Source organism: Lepus europaeus, chromosome 14 (assembly GCF_033115175.1).
Source record: "Lepus europaeus isolate LE1 chromosome 14, mLepTim1.pri, whole genome shotgun sequence".
Lineage (NCBI taxonomy): Eukaryota > Metazoa > Chordata > Mammalia > Lagomorpha > Leporidae > Lepus > Lepus europaeus.
In genome coordinates this window covers 34,232,950-34,255,257 of record NC_084840.1, presented here as the reverse complement: position 1 = coordinate 34,255,257, position 22,308 = coordinate 34,232,950, and the positions used below count along the sequence as shown (strand labels likewise).

Sequence of the window (22,308 nt, the reverse complement as noted above, 5' to 3'; positions counted from 1 at the left end):
TTCTGACCCAGCTCCTTACGAATGCCCCTGGGATAACAGCAGAAGATGGCCCAATTACCTGGGCTCTTGCCATCCACATAGGAGACCCAGTGGAGTTCCAGTTTCCATTCTTCAGCCTGGCCCTGCCTTGGCTATTGAATCCACCTGGGGAGTGAACCAGCAAATAGAAGCGCACGCTCTCTCTATCTCCCACTCTCTCACTTTGCCTTTTGAATTAACGAATCTTTTTTAAAAATTAAAGATGATTTTGGTGAAAATTTTTGAACTCCATGTATAGTTTTTTCATAATGTGCATTTCCATAAACTTTTAAAAATATTTATTTTTAACTGACATTTTAAAAAACTATACATGTTTTTGAATTCTATGTGATATTTCAGTACATGTATCCCTGCCTAATGTCCTATCAAGGTAAATATATCTACCTCCTCTAACATTTCTTTATGCTAAAAACATTCAAATCCTTTTTTTTTTCTTGGAAAGGTATACAATACATTACCATTATCTAAATTCCTCTTACTGTGTAAAAGAACACCAGACCTTTTTATACCTGTCTGGATATAACTTAGTATCCATTAATCACCCTTTCACCATCCCTCCCTGCCCACTATGCTCCTGTCTCTGCTAAACACCATTATACTCTTAACTTCTATGATCAACTTTTAATATTTTATATATGAGTGATACCATGCCATGCTTGGCTTTCTGTGCTTAACTTACTTCACTTGACACAATAACCTCCAGTTCCATTCATGTCATTGCAAATGATGTCTTTCTTTTTGATGACTGAGTAGAATCCTGTTATATGTATGTATCTCATTTTATGTGTTCATCAGTTGATGGATAATTAGATTATTTCCATTTCTTGGCTATTGAGAATAGTGCTGCAATAAACATGGGTCTTTTTTTTTTTTTTTTTTGTCAGGCAGAGTGGACAGTGAGAGAGAGACAGAGAGAAAGGTCTTCCTTTTGCCGTTGGTTCACCCTCCAATGGCTGCCGCGGTAGGCGCGCTGCAGCCGGCACACCGCGCTGATCCGATGGCAGGAGCCAGGTGCTTCTCCTGGTCTCCCATGGGGTGCGGGGCCCAAGGACCTGGGCCATCCTCCACTGCACTCCCTGGCCACAGCAGAGAGCTGGCCTGGAAGAGGGGCAACCGGGACAGGATCAGTGCCCCGACCGGGACTAGAACCCGGTGTGCCGGCGCCGCAAGGCGGAGGATTAGCCTAGTGAGCCGCGGCGCCGGCTATAAACATGGGTCTTTAGACATCTCTTCCACAGACTGATTTAATTTCCCTTGGATATATAGAAATAGTGGGGTTGCTAGATCACCTGGTTCTATTTTTAATTTTTTGAAGAACCTCCATACTGTTTTCCACAGTGGCTGTACTAATACACATTCCCACCAACAATATGCAAGTGTTCCCTTTGCTCTGCATTCTCACCAGCACTTGTTACTTATGTCTTTTTGATAATAACCTTTATCACTGGAGTCAGATATCTCATTGTGGCTTTAATGTACATTTCCCTGATATTAGTGATATTGAGTGTCTTTTTATGTACCTGTTGGTCATTTTTATGTCTTTTTTTGAGGAATGCCTAGTTAAATATACTGCTTGTTTTTAATAGGATTATTTTCTTTTAATTTAAAAAAGTGTTTATTTGAAAAAGTTCAAGGAAGGAAAGAAGGATGGATGGATGGATGGATGGATGGGTGGATGGGTGGATGGGTGGGTGGATGGATGGAAGGAAGGAACGAAGGAAGGAAGGAAGCTAGCTAGCTCTAGCTAGCTCTGTCTTCTGTTTCTTTCCTCAAATGCCCATAACATCCAGGGCTGAGCCAGGTAGAAGCCAGGGCCCTGGAAATCAACCTGGGACTCCCACATGAGTGGCAGGGACTCAAGTACTTGAAAATCATCTGCCACCTTCCAGTGTGCATATTACCAAGAAGCTGTGTCAGAAGCAAAACTGGGAGTTTTCTGATATGGGGTATAGACGTCCCAAGCAGCAACTTAACTCTAGTGCCTAGAGTCCACCCCCTGCCCTCTTCTTTTGGTTTGAGTTCCTTATATATTCTGTTTATTAACCCTTTGACAGATGTGTAGCATGCGATATTTTCTCCTATTCTGTGGGTTTTCTCTTTACTATGTTGAGTGTTTTCTTTGCTATGTAGAAGCTCTTTAGTTTGTCTGGTTTTGCTTTTGAGGTTGATTTAAAAAATCTTCACCCATCCCAATGGCTTAAAGCATTTCTTGCAAGTTTTCTTATAATAGTTTCAAAGTTTTAGGTCTTACATTTAGGTCTTTAATCAATTTTGAGTTTATTTTTGTAAATAGTGAGAGATAGGGTCTGTGTCTTTCCTTCACATGTGGATATTCATACTGTTTTCCTCACAGCATTTATTGGCAGCAGTGTCCTGTTTCCCGTGTATGTTCTTAGCTCCTTTTGTAAAAAGCAGTTGGTTATACATGTGTGGTTTTACTTTTAGGGTTTCTGTTCTATGCCATTGTTCTGTATGTCTTGTTTTTATACCAATACCATACTGTTTTCTAAATTAATTCATTTATTTGAGAGAGTGACAGAGAGAGTGAAATCTTCTATCTGTTGCTGGTTTGTTTCCCGAATGTCCACAACATCTGGGGTTAGACCAGACTGAAGCATGGCCAGGAATTCCAGTGGATCTCCCTAATATCTCCCATGTTGGTGGCAAGAACCCAAGTATTTAGGCCAGCATCTGCTGCCTCCCAGGTGCATTAGTGGAAGTTGGATTTGAAGCAGAGGTAGGACTTGATCCCAGTACTCTGATATGAGATAAGGGTATCCCAAGTGGCAGCTTAACTTGCACCACGATACCCACCCTTGTAATCTATTTTAAAGTTAAGTGAGTGCAGGCATTTGGCCTAATGGATTAACATGCCACTTGGAATGTCCATGTCTCATATCAGTGCTTGAGCTCGAGTCCTGGCCCTGGTTCTGATTGCACCTCCATGCCAGTGATCCTCCTGAGAGGCAATAGAAGATGGCTCAAGGACTTGGGTCTCTGCCACCTGTGACATGGAAGACCAGATTGAGTGTATGTGTTATTTCTTTGCTCTTGCAACTCTGAGGATCCTCCCTTTATCTTTAATCTTGGAGAACTTGATTATATGTCTTGGGATATACCTGGTTCAGTTGAATCTGACTTGTGACCTTTGACCTTCCTGTACCTAGATAATTGTGTAGTCTTTAGATTTGGGGATTTTTCGTTGTCTGTTTGAATATACTTTTTTAAAAAAACAAAAAGATTGGGGCCGGTTCAGTGGTGCACTGGGTTAATCCTCCACCTGCGGTGCCAGCATCCAATATGGGCTCCAGTTCTAGTCACGGTTGCTCCTCTTCCAGTCCAGCTCTCTGCTATGGCCTGGGAAAGCAGTAGAGGATGGCCCAAGTGCTTGGGCCCCTGCACCCGCATGGGAGACCAGGAAGAAGCACCTGGCTTTGGATCAGCGCAGTTCCGGCCTTGCGGCCATTTAGGGAGTGAACCAACGGAAGGAAGACCTTTCTCTGTCTCTCTCACTGTCTGTAACTCTACCTGTCAAATAAATAAAAAATTTTTTTTAATTTATTTATGTATTTATTTATTTGAAAGACAGAGTTACAGAGAGGCAGAGAGAGAGAGAGAGAGAGAGAGAGAGAGAGAGAGGTCTTCCATCCACTGGTTCACTCCCCAAACAGCCGAGATGGCCAGAACTGGGCCAATCTGAAGCCAGGAGCCAGGAGCTTCTGCCAGGTCTCCCATGAGAGTTCAGGAGCTCAAGAACTTGGGCCATCGTCTCCTGCTTTCACAGGCATAGAAGAGAGCTGGATTGGAAGTGGGAGCAGCCCATCCATATGGGATGCCAGTACTGCAGGTGGCGGCTTCACCTGCTACACCATAGCGCCAGCCCATCTTTGAATATACTTTCTACTACTTTGGCATTCTCAAGTTTCTCTTGAACACCTAGTTCCTAGGAATTTGCTTTTTTCATGTTTTCCCAACGTGTCTGTAAGCTTCCTTCACTCCTGGAGCTCACAGTATCCCCAGACCAGTGCAGCCCACATTGCTGTGATCCATCTGCTACTGACTGGACTCACAGCCTGTGGCCTCTGCCTCTGCAAACAGCCACAAGTGATGCTGGTTGAATGTAAGTCTGAGCAGCTGAGCCATAGGACTCTACTTTGTACTAGGGCAAGTCCAGAGGTTTCACCCATGTGTATTGCTCTGGAGATGGAGATAGTTAGGATCAGCTCAGTGTTGGGTTTTTCCAGTTCAGCTGTAAGTCCCAAGACACAATCTTGTGTTTCCTTACTGTTGCCCAAGTATGGGGGAAGTCTGATCAAGGCAGTCCATTGTCTACCCAGGCCAGTGCTAGGCTATGTCTTAGCTGGGTCTCATAATCATTAGTCCCTGAGCAATCTTGGGAGTGCATGCCAGGTCCCTGTGAGCCTGGTGGTGATACACACCAAGACAAGTATATTCCATCAGGACACAGGTCTCCTCCTGATCCCACGCAACCCTGGAAGCTCTGTCAGTAGCCTGAGGCTTGAGGCCTTTCGGTTTATCAGGCACTGGGTTTCATAGCAGCAGTCTGGTTCTGAACTCCAAGGCAAGGTCTTAAGCCCCCTCTCAGGTTCTACTCCCACAGGCTCAAGTCTTGCTGTGCTGTCTCTTGAGGGTTGGGGAAGGGGCGATGAAGGTCTAAAAACTCAGCCTGCAGGTACAAGCCTTGGGACAGTGACTGTAGAGGGTAGGGAGCCCTGTCAGACACGGTTTTTGTTTTTAAGACTATTTATTTATTTATTTATTTATTTGAAAGGCAGAGTTACAGAGAGAGAGAGAAACAGAGAAAGAAACAGTGGGTTATTAGCCCCTGCTTTCCCTGGCACATTTGTAGGGAGCTGGATTGCAAGTGTAGTAGCTGGGACTTCAGCCGGCACTTGAACTGTTGTTTATATGGGATGCTAGCATTATAGGCAGCAGCTTAACTCACTGTGCCACAAGATCGGCTCCCAGGCACTGGTTTTTATCATGACAGGACTGTTACTGGATTTGAAGTCTAAGGTCTGGACGTAGACACTCTGTATCTGCAAGTAGAAAGCAAGATGTCTTTTCCCATCTGAGCTACTGAGAGCTGGGTGTGGGGGGTTAAAAAGACAACTCTTTCCTTGATGCTTTCTTCAATCTTCAGTTTCCTATTGTTGTACTGAAGCCATATGCTGTGGTCTCTCTCTTTTCCAAGCTCTTGTGAAGGTAACTTGAAGATCCCTTTATATGCATTGATTTCAATTTTTTCTGCACTAAATAAACTTACATTTTAACTGCATTTTTCATGAGATTTTTAAAAAGATTTATTTGAAAGGCAGAATCACAGAAAGAGAGGGAAAGACAGAGAGATCTTCTATCCATGGTTCACTTCCCAAAATGGCTGCAACAGCTAGGGCTGTGCCTAGTTGAAACCAGGAGCCTGTATCTTCTTATAGTTCTCCCACATGGGTACAGGAGCTCAAGCACTTGGGCCAACCTCTGCTGCCCTCCTAGGCTCATCAGCAGGGAGCTGGATCAGAAGTGGAGCAGCCAAATATCCAACCAGCACCTATATGGGATGCCAGCATCACAGGAGGCAGCTCAACCCACTTTACCACAATGCCCGCCCCTGTCATGAGCTTTCAAAAGTAACTTGTAGGTTTTTTTGACAGGCAGAGTGGATAGTGAGATAGACAGAGAGAAAGGTCTTCCTTTGCCGTTGGTTCACCATCCAATGACCACTGTGGCCGGCGCACTGCGCTGATCTGAAGCCAGGAGCCAGGTACTTCTCCTGGTCTCCCATGCGGGTGCAGGGCCCAAGCACTTGGGCCATCCTCCACTGCACTCCCGGGCCACAGCAGAGAGCTGGACTGGAAGAGGAGCAACCAGGACAGAATCCGGCACCCCGACTGGGTCTAGAACCCGGGGTGCTGGCACCGCAGGCAGAGGATTAGCCTATTGAGCCGTGGCGCTGGCCTAAAATATAGACCTTTTAAAAAATACAATTTGCATGTAATATGACTGGCAGTCCCACTACCCCCGGCACAACCCTTGGCCTTAAACAAGTAGACAAGTTAAAGTTCTTAGCTGACACAGGTGAAAGTGGGTTAGTCGAAAATGACCGCCTGGTAATCATTTGGGATTTTCTTAGTTCTGTATACAATCAGGGATGAAAGTAAAATTTTGCTTTCTTTCTTGCTTTGTAGGGCAAAACAGAATGAAAGATACTATCCTTTATTAATCATAATGAATGTAACATTACATTTTTGTGAATAAATTTTATAGTCCCTATTTCTGGTGGAGTTTTATTGTACTTTTACTTATGTATTGAATATAACTAGGCCACAGAGGTTAGCATCATTTATTATTTTATATCATATTGTAGAGAAATATAAATCATTGACTAATTCAGTAGATAAGTGTGTGGTCTTGTTTTGTTTTTAGGGAATGTGTAACTAGTGCTCTGTGTATCCCACTAGCAAGTCAAAAGAGGTAAGTAGCCAAAATAGGAATCATCTGCTTTCCCTGCTTTGATTTATGAAGTGTTAAGATCACAAATTTTGTTTGTATCAGGAGTTCCACTGGACGTCCTGACTGGACCTGCATCGTGGTGGGTTTTACTTCAGGTTACGTACGTTTCTATACTGAGGTGAGTTGAGTTTTTAGCAAATAGTGACTAGTTGCTTGTGATAGTTATGGATCTCCATTAAACTGGTGGTGACTTCATACTAGCTGCTTGGAAATATGTTAATGTTTTATGGGGGTGGAGGCTGGAACAGGCAGTGAACTGTTCTAGTAGAAGATAAAGAGAAGAGTATCTGGTGTTTTGTTTTGTTTTGTTTTCCTGGAGAGAAAGTACCTGGTATCCATGGAAAACTGTTGGGGAAATAGTAATCTCTGCCTGGCCAGACCTGTTGGTTCAACTGTATTAGTAAGGAAATAAGCAAGGCTTTTCTCTCTGCTTCCTCCTAGAATGGTGTACTCTTGCTTGCACAGCTTTTGAATGAGGACCCAGTGCTACAGCTTAAATGCAGGACCTATGAAATCCCCCGACATCCTGGCGTGACTGAGCAGGTATCATAAAAAGTTGACAGTGGCAGTACTCTGAAGCATTTCTCTCCTTTATTGGATCGAAACTTAAAGATATCTGTCTTGTGATATAGGTAGCCAGGCTATAATATTCTAGAAATGTAATCTATTTTTAGTATAGAATTTTTGCTTTTACTTATCTTGTAAAATATATGTTTCATTCTACAATAAAATAAGACACTTTTTAAAAAAAATTTTTTTGAGAGAGTTCTCATCTGCTGATTTAATTCCCAGATGCCCACAACTACTGAGACTGAGCCAGGCAAAATCAGAAGCTAAGAACTCAATCTAGGTCTCCAACGTGGATGGCAGGGGCTCAACTACTTGAGCCATTGCTTGCTGCCCACCAGGGTCTATATTAGCAGGAAGCTGCAGTCAGGCACCAGAGCCAGGTATTGAATCCAAGTACATCAGTATGGGACACAAACATCTTAACTACTAGACCAAATATCCACCTCAATAAAATACTTCAGTTACAAGTCAATAAAAAGTTTCTCATTTATTTATTTATTTTTATTTTTTTAAACGTTTATTTATTTATTTGAAAGAGTTAAACAGAGAGAGAGAGAGAGAGAGGTCTTCCATCCTCTGGTTCACTCCCCAATTGGCCGCAGTGGCAGGAGCTGCTTTGATCTGGAGCCAGGAGCTGCTTCCCAGCTTTCCATGCAGGTTCAGGGGCTCATGGACTTGGGCCATCTTCTACTGCTTTCCCAGGCCATAGCAGAGAGCTGGATCAGAAGTGGAACAGCCGGGACTCAAACCAGCGCCCATATGGGATGCTGGCACTACAGGCGGCAGCTTTACCCACTGTGCCACAGTGCCAGCCCCAATAAAAAGTTTATTTTTAGAATTTGCTAGTGATGTAGGCAAAAATGTGATATTATATAACAGTATATTTTTTTTATTTGGAGTTACCAGAATTACCATAGTGGAATAAATAAGATCTGGTATTATTATTAATAGTACTACTACTTCTTAATCATTTCCCAGAAGACAGGCTAAGTTTTTGTTTATAGTAGGAAATATTTTATATTCTTTGAAGATTTTGACTGAGAAAATAATACTGTTAGTATCTTTGGTTCTCCCTCCCAGGTGATATATAAGATTTTGATATTTCACAGTCAAAAATAATTGTAGTGCCACTAAAACAAAGCAGTATGCTTTTATTTGTTTTGCAGTGAACATAGAGCCATACAATATGCCTTCCTTTTCTTTTTACTGCCTCCAAATGGTTTCAAGTAAGCATATATATATTGTATACATAAGTAAATTTAACATGATAGATAGCCAGGAGCTACAGAAAAACAACTATCTAGTAAGAGAGACTAGTCTAATATCTATTAACGTGTATGAGTTAATCAGTAACATAAAGCAGTGCCTATTTAATTGCAAATATATATGGACAATAATTCAGTACAAGTATTAAGAAGGGGGAGCTCAATTAGAACTAGGGCAATAAGAGAAAGTTATTGATGATGTGAGATTTGAACTAAGCCTTGAGTAGCAAGTGTAGAATTTAATTAGATAATGGGAAAGAGGGGGAAGCTGTTTTAGATGATCCTGGGAAAAATGCAGGAGATTTAAATGTATGACTATTTTTGTGCCAAAAAGGAAACCTATGTAGAAACTAATAATAAGAAAGTGATGGGTAAGGGGCTGGCACGATGGCTCAGCAGGTTAACGCTCTGGCCTGAAGCGCTGGCATCCCATATGGTGCCGGTTCAAGACTTGGCTGCTCCACTTTTGATCCAGCTCTCTGCTAGGGCCTGGGGAGGCAGTGGAAGATGGCCCAAGTCCTTGGGCCCCTGAACCTGTGTAGGAGACCTGGAAGAAGCTTGTGGCTCCTGGCTTCAGATCGGTGCAGCTCCTGCCATTGTGGCCAATTGGGGAGTGAACCATTTGGATGGAAGACCTCTCTCTCTCTCTCTCTCTGTCTCTCTCTGTCTGTCTATCTCTGCCTCTCTTCTCTTTGTGTAACTCTGACTTGACTTTCAAATAAATAAATAAATAAATCTTTTTAAAAAAAAAGTGATCAGTAAGCAAAATGGCCAAATTCTGAATAAATTTGAAAGCCAAGTGAAAATCAGAATTGATTCAGGCAATGAGAGAAACTGCTAAAGATTTAGTAGAGGAAAGGAGTGTAATCACAGGGATACTGAAGGAGTCTCTGCAGGATGAATTTTGGATGAGGGAGACTGGAATCAGGGAGGCTGGTTATCTGATTTTGTAGGTTATCTAGCATATATGTGGAGTGCTGGGAGCCAGGACTAGAATAGTTGTGGGGAGAGAAAGGATCAGTACAAAAATTATTCTGAAGGCATAATTGATAGGACTTTGTTATTGTATAGAGATGTAGAGTATTAAAATGAAAAATGAGTCAAAGATGTATATGTCTCTAATTTATCCTGGGAGGGAATTGCTTTGGCAGTGAATAAAAGTGATTAAATTTGTCTTTGGCTATGTTGACTTTTAGTTCATGGTAAGAAAATGAAGGTTTTAATATCATTTAATGATACATAATCAATTAATATAGGCATAGAGTAGGTTGGGAGATGATAGTTGAAGACATAGCTAATGAATAAATTCTCCCAAGCGAAGAATATAAGAAAATTTAACTGCAGGCTAAAGATTTAAGTCTTAGTAATATTCATCTTTAGGAAATATCAAATGAAATGAAGAAAAAAAAGAAGCAGATAGAAATTTAAGAAGATAATCTGTGAATTGAACATAATACCTCTTTTTTTTAAATATCTGAGAGGCAGAGTTACAGAGAGAGAGGGAGAGAGGGAGAGAGGGGCGGGGGAGGGCCTCCATCTGCTGGTTCACTCCCCAAATGACCACAATGCCAGAGCTGGACTGACCCCAAGCCAGGAGTCGGGAGATTCTTCTGGGTCTCCCATGTGGGTACAAGGGCTCAAGCACTTGGACCATCTTCCACTGATTTCCCAGGTCATTAGCAGGCAGCTGGATCAAAAGTGGAGCAGCTGGGACTCTTAACTGGTGCCCATATGGGATACCAGCACTGCAGGCGGAGACTTAACCGCCTACGCCACAGTGCCAGCCTCCATAATAGCTCTTTTTTTTTAAGATTCATTTATTTTTACTTGAAAGTCAGTTACACAAAGAGAGGAGAGGCAGAGAGAGAAAGAAGTCTTCCATCCGATTGTTCACTCCCCAATTGGCCTCAAGGGCCAGAACTGCGCCGATCCAAAGCCAGGAGCTTCTTCCAGGTCTCCCATGTGGGTGCAGGGGCCCAAGGACTTGAGCCATCTTCCACTGCCATCCCAGGCCTAGCAGAAAGCTGGATTGGAAGTGGAGCAGCCAGGTCTCAAACCGGTGCCCATATGGGATGCTGGCGCTTCAGGCCAGGGCATTAACACGCTGCACCACAGAGCCGGCCCCATAATACCTCTTAAAAGCTGCTTTCCATTTTCTACAAATTTAATAGTGATGATGCTTCTTTAAACACTTTAAACTTGACTATATCTGTAGTACACTTTGGCAAAACTGGTGAAAAGATGTAACATTTAAATGCTTACATGCTATTTGTTATGCAAGCCAAGAAAATCATCTTTTAACTGAACAACCATTCTTACTGAACGTAGAGAAGGAAACTTTAGTTACAATTTTGAATACTACATAAGTGTCTCTGGGTCTGACATCATTTTGTATTTCAAAAATACCTCTCTTTGCTTATTTTCAAAATATTACCAAGTTTATCAGAAGCCACAGGAGCTGATTTTTTCAGTTCAGTTCTGGGGCAATGAGTGTGGTAGGGGTGACAGCCGATCATTGCAGGAGTTTCCAAAGAGAGAAGTTGTCTTTCTGTACATCAAAGAAGCTTCTTTGGATTCTGCAAAAAGATCTCTGTTACCTCAACCCGTTTCCACTGGTTTCGGGACTTGGATGTTTGTGTTAGTATCTTCACCTGGAATACTGTCTATTTTGGAAGAAATTGCCTGCTGGTATTTAGGTCTTCTTGTCTTCCAGGTCCTCAAAGCCAGTGGCTCCCTCTGCCATGTTCCCACTGCCATGGCTTGTGACCCTTTTGTGTGAGCTCACATGCCAGCTCCCTTGCCTCCTATCTTTCCCCAATTCATGGCCCCGGATTCTCTCTTATTAGCAGCCCAAAAGTCTAGTAGGAACAAAGGCATTCTCCAGAGAAGAATGATGATTGATCAGACAGCATTTGAAAAAATACTTAACTTTAATACTCGCATAAGAAACTACTGTTAGGTAATTTTCTACTTTTCAGATGGACAAAAATGAAGATTAACAAAACAGTTGGTGACAGTATGGAGAAACAGGCACTCTCATGTGTTATGGTGGAAGTATAAATTGATAGGTACTTGAGGTACTTTTATAATATGCATGAAAATGAAAATTGTGACTACTCTGTGGCCCTAGTAGACCCATTTAAAGGAATTTATACTTAAGTAATATCCTACTAATGTAAAAAGATATGGCCCGAAAGATGTTTATTGCAATGATGTTTATAATATTGAAAATGTTAGTACATTCATAAATACTTATTTGCTGTCTATTTTATGCCCAGTCCAGTTCTAATCACTGAGGATTAATTTGTGCACCAGACAGAATGGGCTTCTTTTCTCAAGGAGCTTAACAGTTTGGGCATGGTGGAGGGAAACCAAGAGTAAGCAACTAGACTTATCAAGGTGATTTGAGTCTCTGGTAGATGTCATGGAGGAAATCATCGTGTTGATGAGATAGTAATGTGGCAAGAAAATAGGGATATTTGAAGTACAGGCTTAGGAGCAGCCTCTGTGAGTAACTAACATTTTAGCTGAGATTTGAATGGTCATAAAAACTAGGCAGGTGAAGACCTGGGAACAAAAGACTGAGATGATCATGACCTTATTGTTCAAGAAGCAAGGGAAGAGAGATATGAAATTATATTAGAGATATGTGCCAGATCTTTTTTTTTATTTAGTAATATAAATTTCCAAAGTACAGTTTATGGATTACAATGGCTTCCACCCCCCCATAATTTCCCTCCCACTCGCACCCCTCCCATCTCCCGCTCCCTCTCCCATTCCATTCACATCAAGATTCATTTTCAGCTATCTTTATATACAGAAGATCGATTCAGTATATATTAAGTAAAGATTTCATCAGTTTGCACCCACACAGAAACACAAAGTGTAAAATACTGTTTCAGTACTAGTTATAGCATTATTTCACATTGGACAACACATTAAGGACAGATCCCACATGGGATGTAAGTACACAGTGACTCCTGTTGTTGACTTAACAATTTGACACTCCTGTTTATGGTGTCAGTAATCTCCCTAGGCTCTAGTCATGAGTTGCCAAGGCTATGGAAGCCTTTTGAGTTCACTGACTTCGATCTTACTCCGACAGGGTCATAGTCAAAGTGGAAGTTCTCTCCTCCCTTCAGAGAAAGGTACCTCCTTCTTTGATGGCCCCGTTCTTTCCACTGGGATCTCACTCGCAGAGATCTTTCATTTAAGTCTTTTTTTTTTTTTTTTTGCCAGAGTATCTTGGCTTTCCATGCCTAAAATACTCTCATGGGCTTTTCAGCCAGATCCAAATGCCTTAAGGGCTGATTCTGAGGCCAGAGTGCTATTTAGGACATCTGCCATTCTATGAGTCTGCTGTGTATCCCGCTTCCCATGTTGGATCCTTCTCTCCCTTTTTGATTCTACCAGTTAGTATTAGCAGACACTAGTCTTGTTTGTGTGATCCCTTTGACTCTTAGACCTATCAGTGTGATCAATTGTGAACTGAAATTGATCACTTGGACTAGTGAGATGGCATTGGTACATGCAACCTTGATGGGATTGTATTGGAATCCCCTGTGTGCCAGATCTTGATGGAGAGCTATAAACAGGAGAGTGTTTTGATCTGCTGCGTCTCATGAAGATCACACTGGCCATGTGGAGCATGGAATGGAGAGCAGGAGTGGAAGCAGGAGGCCAAACCCCATTTCCATCATTGAGAACTAGTTAAATACATTTGAGTTCGTATGGTTGAATATTATATGGCCACAATAAAAAATGATTTGTTTACTTATGGAGGTGGAAAAATACCATTGATATATGATAATAAAAAACAAAGGGCTGGTGTTGTGGTCTAGTGGGTAAAGCTGCTGCCTGTGATGCTAGCATCTTCTACGGGCACCAGTTTGTGTCCCAGCTGCCACTTTCAATCCAGTTCCCTGCTAATGGCCTGGGTAAAGCAAGGGAAGATGACCTAAGTGTTTGGAACTCTGCCACCCATGTGAGAGATCCAGATGAAGCTCCTGCCACCTGGCTTCGGCCTTTTGGGGCCATCTGGGGAGTGAACCAACAGAAGGTTTCTCTTTGTCTCTCCCTCTCTCTCTCTCTCTGTAACTTTGACTTTCAAAATAAATCTTAAAAAACAAAAAAATTACAGACTACTATATGTGGTGTAATCGCATCCAAAAATATAGAAATATATTTGAAGGTATACATTGGGATTTCAGGTGAGTTTTTTTTTATTCTTCCTATTTCTATATATTGTTTGTATCTGTGCCATGACTACTTAATTTTTGTGAAATTATAAATTTTTGTTACACTATCCTGAAAGCATTCACAATATACAAAAGCTCATAATTGAGAATTTTAAGTGTGTATCCAAAACATTCTAAAATTGATTTTTCATCTAATTTTACTGTTCCCCTGCCTGTTACTGCTTTTGAATTGGATGGTTGATGGTTTAGTCACAGTGTTTTTTATATTACCTTCTTTTGACATTCAGGTATAATTACAATGCTCATTTGGCATATACATTTAAGAAAAATTACTGTTTTCTACTTCTTAAATAGAATGAAGAGTTGAGTATCTTATATCCAGCTGCCATTGTGACTATTGATGGGTTTAGCCTTTTCCAGTCTCTTCGTGCTTGTAGAAATCAGGTAGCAAAAGGTAATTTTTTGGCGAGAAATATTTAACTTCTGATAATGTTTGTTTTATTTATAGTTGTGTCTTCTGAATAAGAAGCCTTCCAACTAGAGTTAAGGAAAATACTCTTCTGCTATAGATGTCAGAGTGCTCTATGGTAACTCTAGATTTGTGGAAAGGTACAAGTGTGTGCAGGGGGAATTTTTAGTAGGCAGGACCCATAGGGAGTCAGCATCAGCTCTTTTTTGATAATATGGAACACTTCTAAATAGAGAAAAGCATTTCTGGAAATGCTGTTGCTGTTAACACATTTCTATCATGTCTAGCCCCAGTTGCCTAGATTCAGTGCGTGGTGTATGTGTGCTCTGCCAAGTATGTCAGGTTTTTAGTTTTTTCCTGAGTTAAACTCCAGGTGCTGTACCCAAGGTTTTTCCCAGTTTGTCAGGAAAAAAATTTTCCTATTCAGTAATCACTTGCAATTTGATTTCAGCTTGATTTTTAGTAGTCTTCTAGTTTTTTTTAAATAATCTCTGATTACTTGAGTATTTTAAAATATCTTTTGACAATTTACTCTTTTCAATGTGCTTTTATGAGTATTGTTGACATTTAAATAAGTTTCACTTTATGCGTTGTTTTCATTACTTTGACTCATTAATTGAAATTTTGGAATGAAGGATTTTTATATTTTTAATGATTTTTTGTTAAACTTCATTTTTCCATTATAATTTAGTTTGAATTATCTAATTTTTGTCTTTGACAGCTACAGCATCAGGCAATGAACACATACAGCCACCACCCTTAGCTTATAAGAAATGGGGTCTACAAGATATTGACACCATTATTGATCATGCAAGTATTGGTAAGTCTTACTAGTTCACATTTTTTGTAATTATTGCTTATACATTTTGATCAAAGTATCTGATTTATTAGAAATTATCATTTTTTAAAAGATTTATTTGGCCGGTGCTGTGGCTTAACAGGCTAATCCTCTGCCTTGTGGCGCCGGCACACCGGGTTCTAGTCCCGGTTGGGGCGCCGGATTCTGTCCCGGTTGCCCCTCTTCCAGGCCAGCCCTCTGCTATGGCCCGGGAAGGCAGTGGAGGATGGCCCAAGTGCTTGGGCCCTGTACCCTCATGGGAGACCAGGAGAAGCACCTGGCTCCTGGCTTTGGATCAGCGCGATGCGCGGGCCGCAGCGGCCATTGGAGGGTGAACCAACGGCAAAAAGGAAGACCTTTCTCTCTGTCTCTCTCCCTCACTATCCACTCTGCCTGTCCAAAAAAAAGATTTATTTATTTGAAAGTCAGAGTTACAGACAGAGAGAGGGAGAGACAGAAGTCTTTGTTCTGCTGGTTCACTCCCCAAACGGCTGCCACAAACAGAGGTGAGTCAACTCAAAGCGAACAGCCAGAAACTTCTTCCAGGTCTCCCCTGTTGGTGCAGAAGCCCAAGCACTTGGGCCATCTTCTACTGCTTTCCCAGGCCATCAGCAGGAAGCTGGATTGGAAATGGAGCAGCTGGGACTCAAACAGGTGCCCATATGAGATGCCGGCACTGCAGGCAGAGACTTAACCTACTACGCCACAGCACCCGCCCCCAAGCATTTATTCTTATGTAAAGAAATATGTTGCCCTTAGAGAGACATATAAAAGTTAGTTCAGAACCAGACCATCATAGTCTTTAAGAAATCGTAGTCACGTTCCCTCGGACTTACCCCTAAGGGTAAAGGTAAAAACTTGCCACGGGACTCCAAATCCCATTAAGTTGGCAGGTACCAATGCCATCTTACAAGTGAAAGTGATCATTTTAAGTTCAAAACTGATCATAAAGATAGGAATAAGTGTCAAAGGGATCACATAAATAAGACCAAGTGCCTGCTAATAATAATTGATAGAATTAAAAAGGAGAGAACAATCCAAGCAGGCCACACAGCAGACTCATAGAATGACAAATGCCCTAAATAGCACTCTGGCCTCAGAATCAGCCCTTAAGGCATTTGGATCTGGCTAAAAAGCCCATGAGAGCATTTCAGGCATAGAAAGCCAAGACACTGTGGCAAAAAAAAATGACCTAAATGAAAGATCTCTGTGAGTGAGATCCTGGTGGAAAGAACAAGCCATCAAAGAAGGAGGTACCTTTCTCTGAAGGGAGGAGAGGACTTCCACTTTGACTATGACCCTGTCGGAGTAAGATCGAAGTCAGTGAACTCAAAAGGCTTCCATAGCCTTGGCAGCTCATTACAAGAGCCTGTGCGATCACTGACATCATAAATAAGGGTGTCAATTGTTAAATCAACAACAGGAGTCACTGTGCACTTGCTCCCTATGTAGGACCTCTGTCCTTAATGAGTTGTACTATGAGAATTAATGGTAAAACTAGTCTTCAAACAGTACTTTATGCTTTGTGTGTCTGTGTGAGTGCAAACTGTTGAAATCTTTACTTAATATAGAGTTGATCTTCTGTATATAAAGATACTTGAAAATGAATCTTAATGAAGAATGGGATGGGAGAGGGAGTAGGAGGTGGGATGGTTTGGGAATAGGATGGCAGGTATGAGAGGAAGAACTGCTATAATCAAAAGTTGTACTTATAAAATTTATATTTATTAAATAAAATCTTTCTATAAAACAAGAAATAGTCATTCTAATAAAGATTTAACGTCAGCAATAGCAAGATTATACAGTTTTAAGTCAATTTCTATTTGATTTTAATTTTTTTCAGATTTGGGCCATATAGAAACCATATAAATCAGACTTTTTAAAATGTAACCTTTAAATTACAGTATAAATAAAAGCTGATTCCCTCTTGTAGCCACTTTTTGAGAGCTTACTATGTTAGGTATTGAGAATACATAGATGGAAAGGTGTGATCTCTGCTCTCTGGATATGTGAGTTTTAATGTCACAATTGCTGGAGTATACAAGTGGACCAACTGTAGCAGGAGCAGAGGAGAAAGCCCCTAGCATTTAAAGCATCAGGGAAGAAACTTGATTTAAATCTGAGATTGAGAAAATAGGTAGGAGTTGACCCAGAGAACAAGACAGAGGAGGCTTTCCAGCCAATATATACATAAGGTGTCAGGGTAAAAGTGCATGGTGTGCTGAAGAAACAGTGAGTTCCAGGGAAAACTGGCAAGATGTGTGGAGAGGAGTCAGATTTTGAAAGACGTAGTATAATATGTAGAGGGATATCTTATCTAAGTATTTTCATTTAGAGCTTTCTCTTAGCCATATTGAGAACCATTGAAGAATTCTGAGCAAGAGAATACCATCTTCACATGTGCTACTGTGGTTGCAGTTTAGAGGCTAGAATGGAGGAGGCAAGTCTAGAAACTGGGGCTAGTAAGAAAGCTGTTACAATTTCAGTAAGACGTAATGAGCTTCTGAGGTAAGGTAGTAAAAATGAGGGTGGAAAAGAAGAAAATGTTATTTAAAAACACATTTTTTGTTTGACAATATAGTAAATGCTTGTTGAGAAATTCAGATAGTATATTTATATATATATATATATACATGTACATACACACATGCCCCTATATATATATGTACATATATATATTATAAAATACATAACAAAGAAAGGAAAAGATCCCTGTAATTTATAATGTCCAGAGAGACTCAACTATTGGTGTTTTGGTAACCTTACAGACTGTCTGGGGTATGTGCATGTGTGTGTGTAGTTCATGTGTAATATGCATTTGGTCATATAAAGAGATAATGTTTTTCATAAATAGGATTGTATAATACAAAATATATAACAGCCTTTTCTTAATCAATATATCACAACCAGCCCTTCCTATCAATTTTGCTAAAAATACATTTTATGCATCAGAATCCTAATAGAAGACAGATGGCATACTTGAGAGGACAACTGAAGGGAGGTCTCCTTACAGAGAGACTATGTAAATAAAGATTTGGTAAAGGAGAAAACCACAAGGAATAGTACAGTATGTCAGGTTTTCTTAGCAGCCAAACTGTTAACCACTCTTAGGCCTTAAGAGATGAGGGCAGGGAGCAGTTCCAGCACTTGGGGATAATGAATAGAGACAGCATCCTGAAGAGCAAGGGTCACAGCAGCTTTTTAGGGAGAGAGCCAGGGAAATCAGTACCCTGACTTTGTCCTTTCTCTCTCTGATCTCCTAATGGGGCTTTCCATTGTCTGAACCTGATTAGAAGTCAGCATGGTCTGTGTCCTTTGGCCTCTGACAGAGAGAGAGCAGTGAGTAAAAGAAGGAGTGTGACTCTAGATGGGTTAATGAAAAGTATCTGACACACTGGGCATGCTTTTCTGTTCACTGGATCATTCTTGCATGGAATACTCCTGTAATACCTTAATGTTCAACATTTCAGCATGTCTTTTCTTTATTGGTAACATAAAAATGCCACAAAATAAGGCTGGCATGGTGGCGCAGCAAGTTAAGCTGCCACCTCTGATGCTGGCATCCCATGTGAATGCTGGCATCCCATTCGAGTCCTGGCTGCTCCTCTTCTGATCCAGCTCACTGCTAACATACCTGGGCAAGAAGCAAAAGATGACCCAAGTACTTGGGCCCCTGCCACCCATGTGGGAGATCAGGGCTCCTGACTTCAGCCTGGCTCTGCCCTGGCTGTTGTGGGCATTTGGGGAGTGAACCAGAGGATAGAAGATTTATTTCTGTCTCTCCCCCCACTCTCTCTAACTTTGCCTTTCAAATAAATAAATAAATCTTAAAAAACAAACAAACAAAAAACCACAAAGCTCCAAAGTGTTGAGTTCAGTTCAGGGGGTTTCCCTGATCTGGTAATTAAACTTTGGAACATTGAAACTGGCTAGGGAAAATTATTGGATAGAAAATGTTATTCTATTCGTATATCCCCAGCCTACAAATGAAAAAACAAAATGTGCAGTAAACTTAATGTAAATACATCTTTATGTAAAATCTGATGAACTCACTTAACAAGTAAATGAATACCTGTGGTGTCCTATGTACTAATGCTGGTGCTAGAAATACAAGACAGAGAGAAACTCTGCCCTGACAAAGGTTTAATCTGGTCAAGGGAAGAAAAATAATAAAATGGAGTGAATAAATGTGGTAATTTCAAAATGTTAGTCAACATCATGAGGAAAATAAGGAGAAAATTATGATAAACAGTAAAGAAAGAAGGTATTGTAGACAGAATAGTGAGGAGGGGCCTCTCCAGGAAAGTGAGACTTGAAGGGTGAGAGGGAGCCAGCTGCAGGAGGACCTGTAGGAAGAGCATTCTAGGCAGAGGAAGCAACAAGACTGTGGGCCTAGAATCCTTGAAGACCTCAGAGTGTTCAAGAAACAGAAAAGAGGTCATGTGATTTTAAAGAATGAAGGCAGATGAGAAAAAGTTAAAGATGTCCATTGTGGGGGACCAGCACTGTGGCATAGTAGCTTAAACCTACGCCTGCATTGCCAGCATCCCTTATGGGTGCCAGATCATATCCTGGCTGCTCCACTTCCCATCCAGCTCTCTGCTAATGGCCTGGAAAAGCAGTAGAAGATAACCCAGGTGCTTGGGCCCCTGCACCCATGTGGGATACCTGGCTCCTGGCTTCAGATTAGCTCAGCTCCAGCCATTGCAGCCATTTGGGGAGTGAACCAGAGGGTGAAAGACCTTTCTGTTTCTCCTGTCTATCTGTAACTCTGCCTCAAATAGATAAATAAAATTTTTAAAAAATATGCATGTCCACTGTGATCAGGTTATGTAGGGATAAAGAAATTGAGTCTCCTAAATATTTTAAATGCATTGGATGTTGTTAATGGATTCTAAATGCAGGTTTACATTTAAAGATATCTCCTCTGTTGCTAATTAGAGAGTGGTTTATAGTGGAAAGCTAGGAGACCAATTAAGAGTATGTTGCGGGGCTGGCGCCTTGATGTACTAGGTTAATCCTCTGCCTGGTTCTAGTCCCGGCTGCCCCTCTTCCTATCCAGCTCTCTGATATGGCCTGGGAAAGCAGTGGAGAATGGCCCGGGTGCTTGGGCCCCTGCACCCACATGGGAGACCAGAAAGAAACTCCTGGCTCCTGGCTTCAGATTGGCGCAACTCCGGCCGTTGCAGCCATTGGGGAGTGAAACAACGGAGGGAAGGCCTTTCTCTTTTCCTCTCAGTGTCTGTAACTCTACCTCTCAAATAAATAAATAAAATCTTTAAAAAAAAAAAAAGTATGTTGCAAAACTTCAGGGAAGAGAGAATGAAAGGATTACCTAGGACAGAGGCAATAGAGTTGGAGATCAGTGGACAGATTTGGCATATATTTTGTACTTATTAAAGGATGGTTTAAGAAATGTGAGGAAAGAGATCAAGGATTTCTTAAATTTTTTAGGTAGCATTTTTGAAGTTTGACTTGATAGTTTAGAGTCATTATGTGCATTTTTATCTTTTTGAGAAGCAAAGAGACTGGAGAATAGATACAGACAGTGTCCCATCTGCTGATTCTCTCCCTGGAAGCCTGCAATGGCTAGAGGGCCAAAGCTAGGAGCCAGGAATTCAACCCAGGTTTCTCACATGAGTGACAGGAACCCAACTACTTGAGTCATTATGGCTACTTCCCAGGGTTCACATTAGCATGAGGCTGAGATCAGGGGCCACAGATTGGTATCAAACCCAGTGTGAGGCATAAGCATCTTAACCAGTGTCTTAACTGCTAGACTAAATGCCTGCCCCAGCAGGATCTAAGTTTGGTATTGAACCTGAATGGCTTAAGTGGTGGAAAGGAAAATACAATTGGAGGTAAAGATCAAAAGCACTCATCAGCCATTTCAACTCCTTTAACTTTTGATCTACTTATTGCCAGATAATCCTCTGAATATCTTGTAGCAATTTATACTTTCTCCTGTATTACATGGTAGTGTGAATAGAAGCTGTTACAATGTAAATTTCAATTTATATTCATCTTTCACACAGTTTTTTGATCATATTTTGGTAGAGTCAGGCAAGCTTAACCAATTATATAGTAAAACCACTTTGTATATAACATTGTAAATTCATTCATGTATTTGAGATAGTTCTTTTAGAATTGTCCAACTTTTACAAGAATTTTTTTTTATTCACTTTAATCCTTAAATCCAGTGAATGGTTTGCTTATGGGCTCATTAAATGAATTTCCTTTTCTAGGGCTCTTCTTCAGAAGCAATGCATTTTTTGAAAGTTTTGTGTAAAGCAGAGGCAATACCTGAATACCAGCATTGGTTTATGGTAGAGCAGCTCCTCTGTTCTATGACATGTTTGAATTCAGTTCTCTCAACAATGTGTCTTCATATCATAGGAGTACTGAAGTTTGAAGACACTGCCTGAGAGTCCAGAAATGTTGGACTCTAACAGCAGATCTTTACCACCTAGAATTCTAAGCTCTAGTCCTCCTTCCACCCCCGACACACACCCATTTCTCTCTACCCCAGTAATATAAATGGTCCAGTTTTTCCTCTATTGCTCACAAGATGTGGATATCAGCATCCCAGCAGACTACTTTTGCTCTTAGAGCCTTGGAAAAATGAGAAGTCACTCTTCATTATCAAAGGTTAAAGATTTCTGACTACAAAATAGATGTCTGAGAGTTTTCACTGAGAGATTGTGTTTGCAATGTGTTGTGAGTAGTGCTCACCCTTTTTGATAGGAATGTAAATTAACACTACTTCATGGAATGCAGTGTAACAGTACTTAAAAAACTTTTTAAAATACAGATTGATTTTGAGTTTGATCTTCTGTTGGGAAGAATTTACTATACAGATAGACTTACATAGGTGTGCATAGACATATGAAGGATATGTATTGAAATAGTCTTTGGGGGCCAGTGCCATGGTGCAGTAGGTTAATCCTCTGCCTGTAGCAATGGCATCCCATATGGGCACCGGTTCTAGTCCCGGCTGCTCCTATTCCAATCCCGCTTTCTGCTGTGGCCTGGCAAAGCAGAAGATGGCCCAAGGGCTTGAGCCCCTGCATCCACATGGGAGACTAAGAGGAAGCTCCTGGCTCCTGGCTTTGGATTGGTGCAGCTCTGGCCGTTGTGGCCATTTGGCCATTTAGGGAGTGAACCAATGGAAGGAAGACCTTTCTGTCTGTCTGTCTGTCTCTCTCTCCCTCTCTCTCTCTCCCTCTCCCTCTCTCTCCCTCTCCCTCCCTCACTCCCTTCCTTTCACTGTCTGTAACTTTACCTCTCAAATAAATAAGTAAAATCTTTAAAAAAAAAAGAAATAGTCTTTGTAGTGCAAAATTATGTGAAACAACCTAAACGTCCTTCAGTATGTCGAATCAATTTTGGTATATCCTC

At 41.2% G+C, this 22,308-nt stretch overlaps 1 protein-coding gene and 1 non-coding gene across 3 annotated transcripts in view; both read left to right on the top strand.

Moving 5' to 3' along the window:
- Positions 1 to 22,308, top strand: part of RAB3GAP2 (RAB3 GTPase activating non-catalytic protein subunit 2) — a 117,312-nt gene that overhangs the window by 41,943 nt on the left and 53,061 nt on the right. For both annotated transcript variants that reach the window (XM_062210372.1, XM_062210371.1), the window contains exons 5-9: positions 6,484 to 6,531; positions 6,613 to 6,688; positions 7,012 to 7,113; positions 13,958 to 14,057; positions 14,794 to 14,892. In XM_062210372.1, coding sequence (XP_062066356.1) covers positions 6,484 to 6,531; positions 6,613 to 6,688; positions 7,012 to 7,113; positions 13,958 to 14,057; positions 14,794 to 14,892 — 425 coding nt within the window. The remainder of the gene's footprint in view (positions 1 to 6,483; positions 6,532 to 6,612; positions 6,689 to 7,011; positions 7,114 to 13,957; positions 14,058 to 14,793; positions 14,893 to 22,308) is intronic.
- Positions 18,769 to 18,898, top strand: LOC133774043 (small nucleolar RNA SNORA36 family). The gene has a single exon (XR_009868021.1). It is a non-coding gene; the product is annotated as a small nucleolar RNA SNORA36 family (small nucleolar RNA).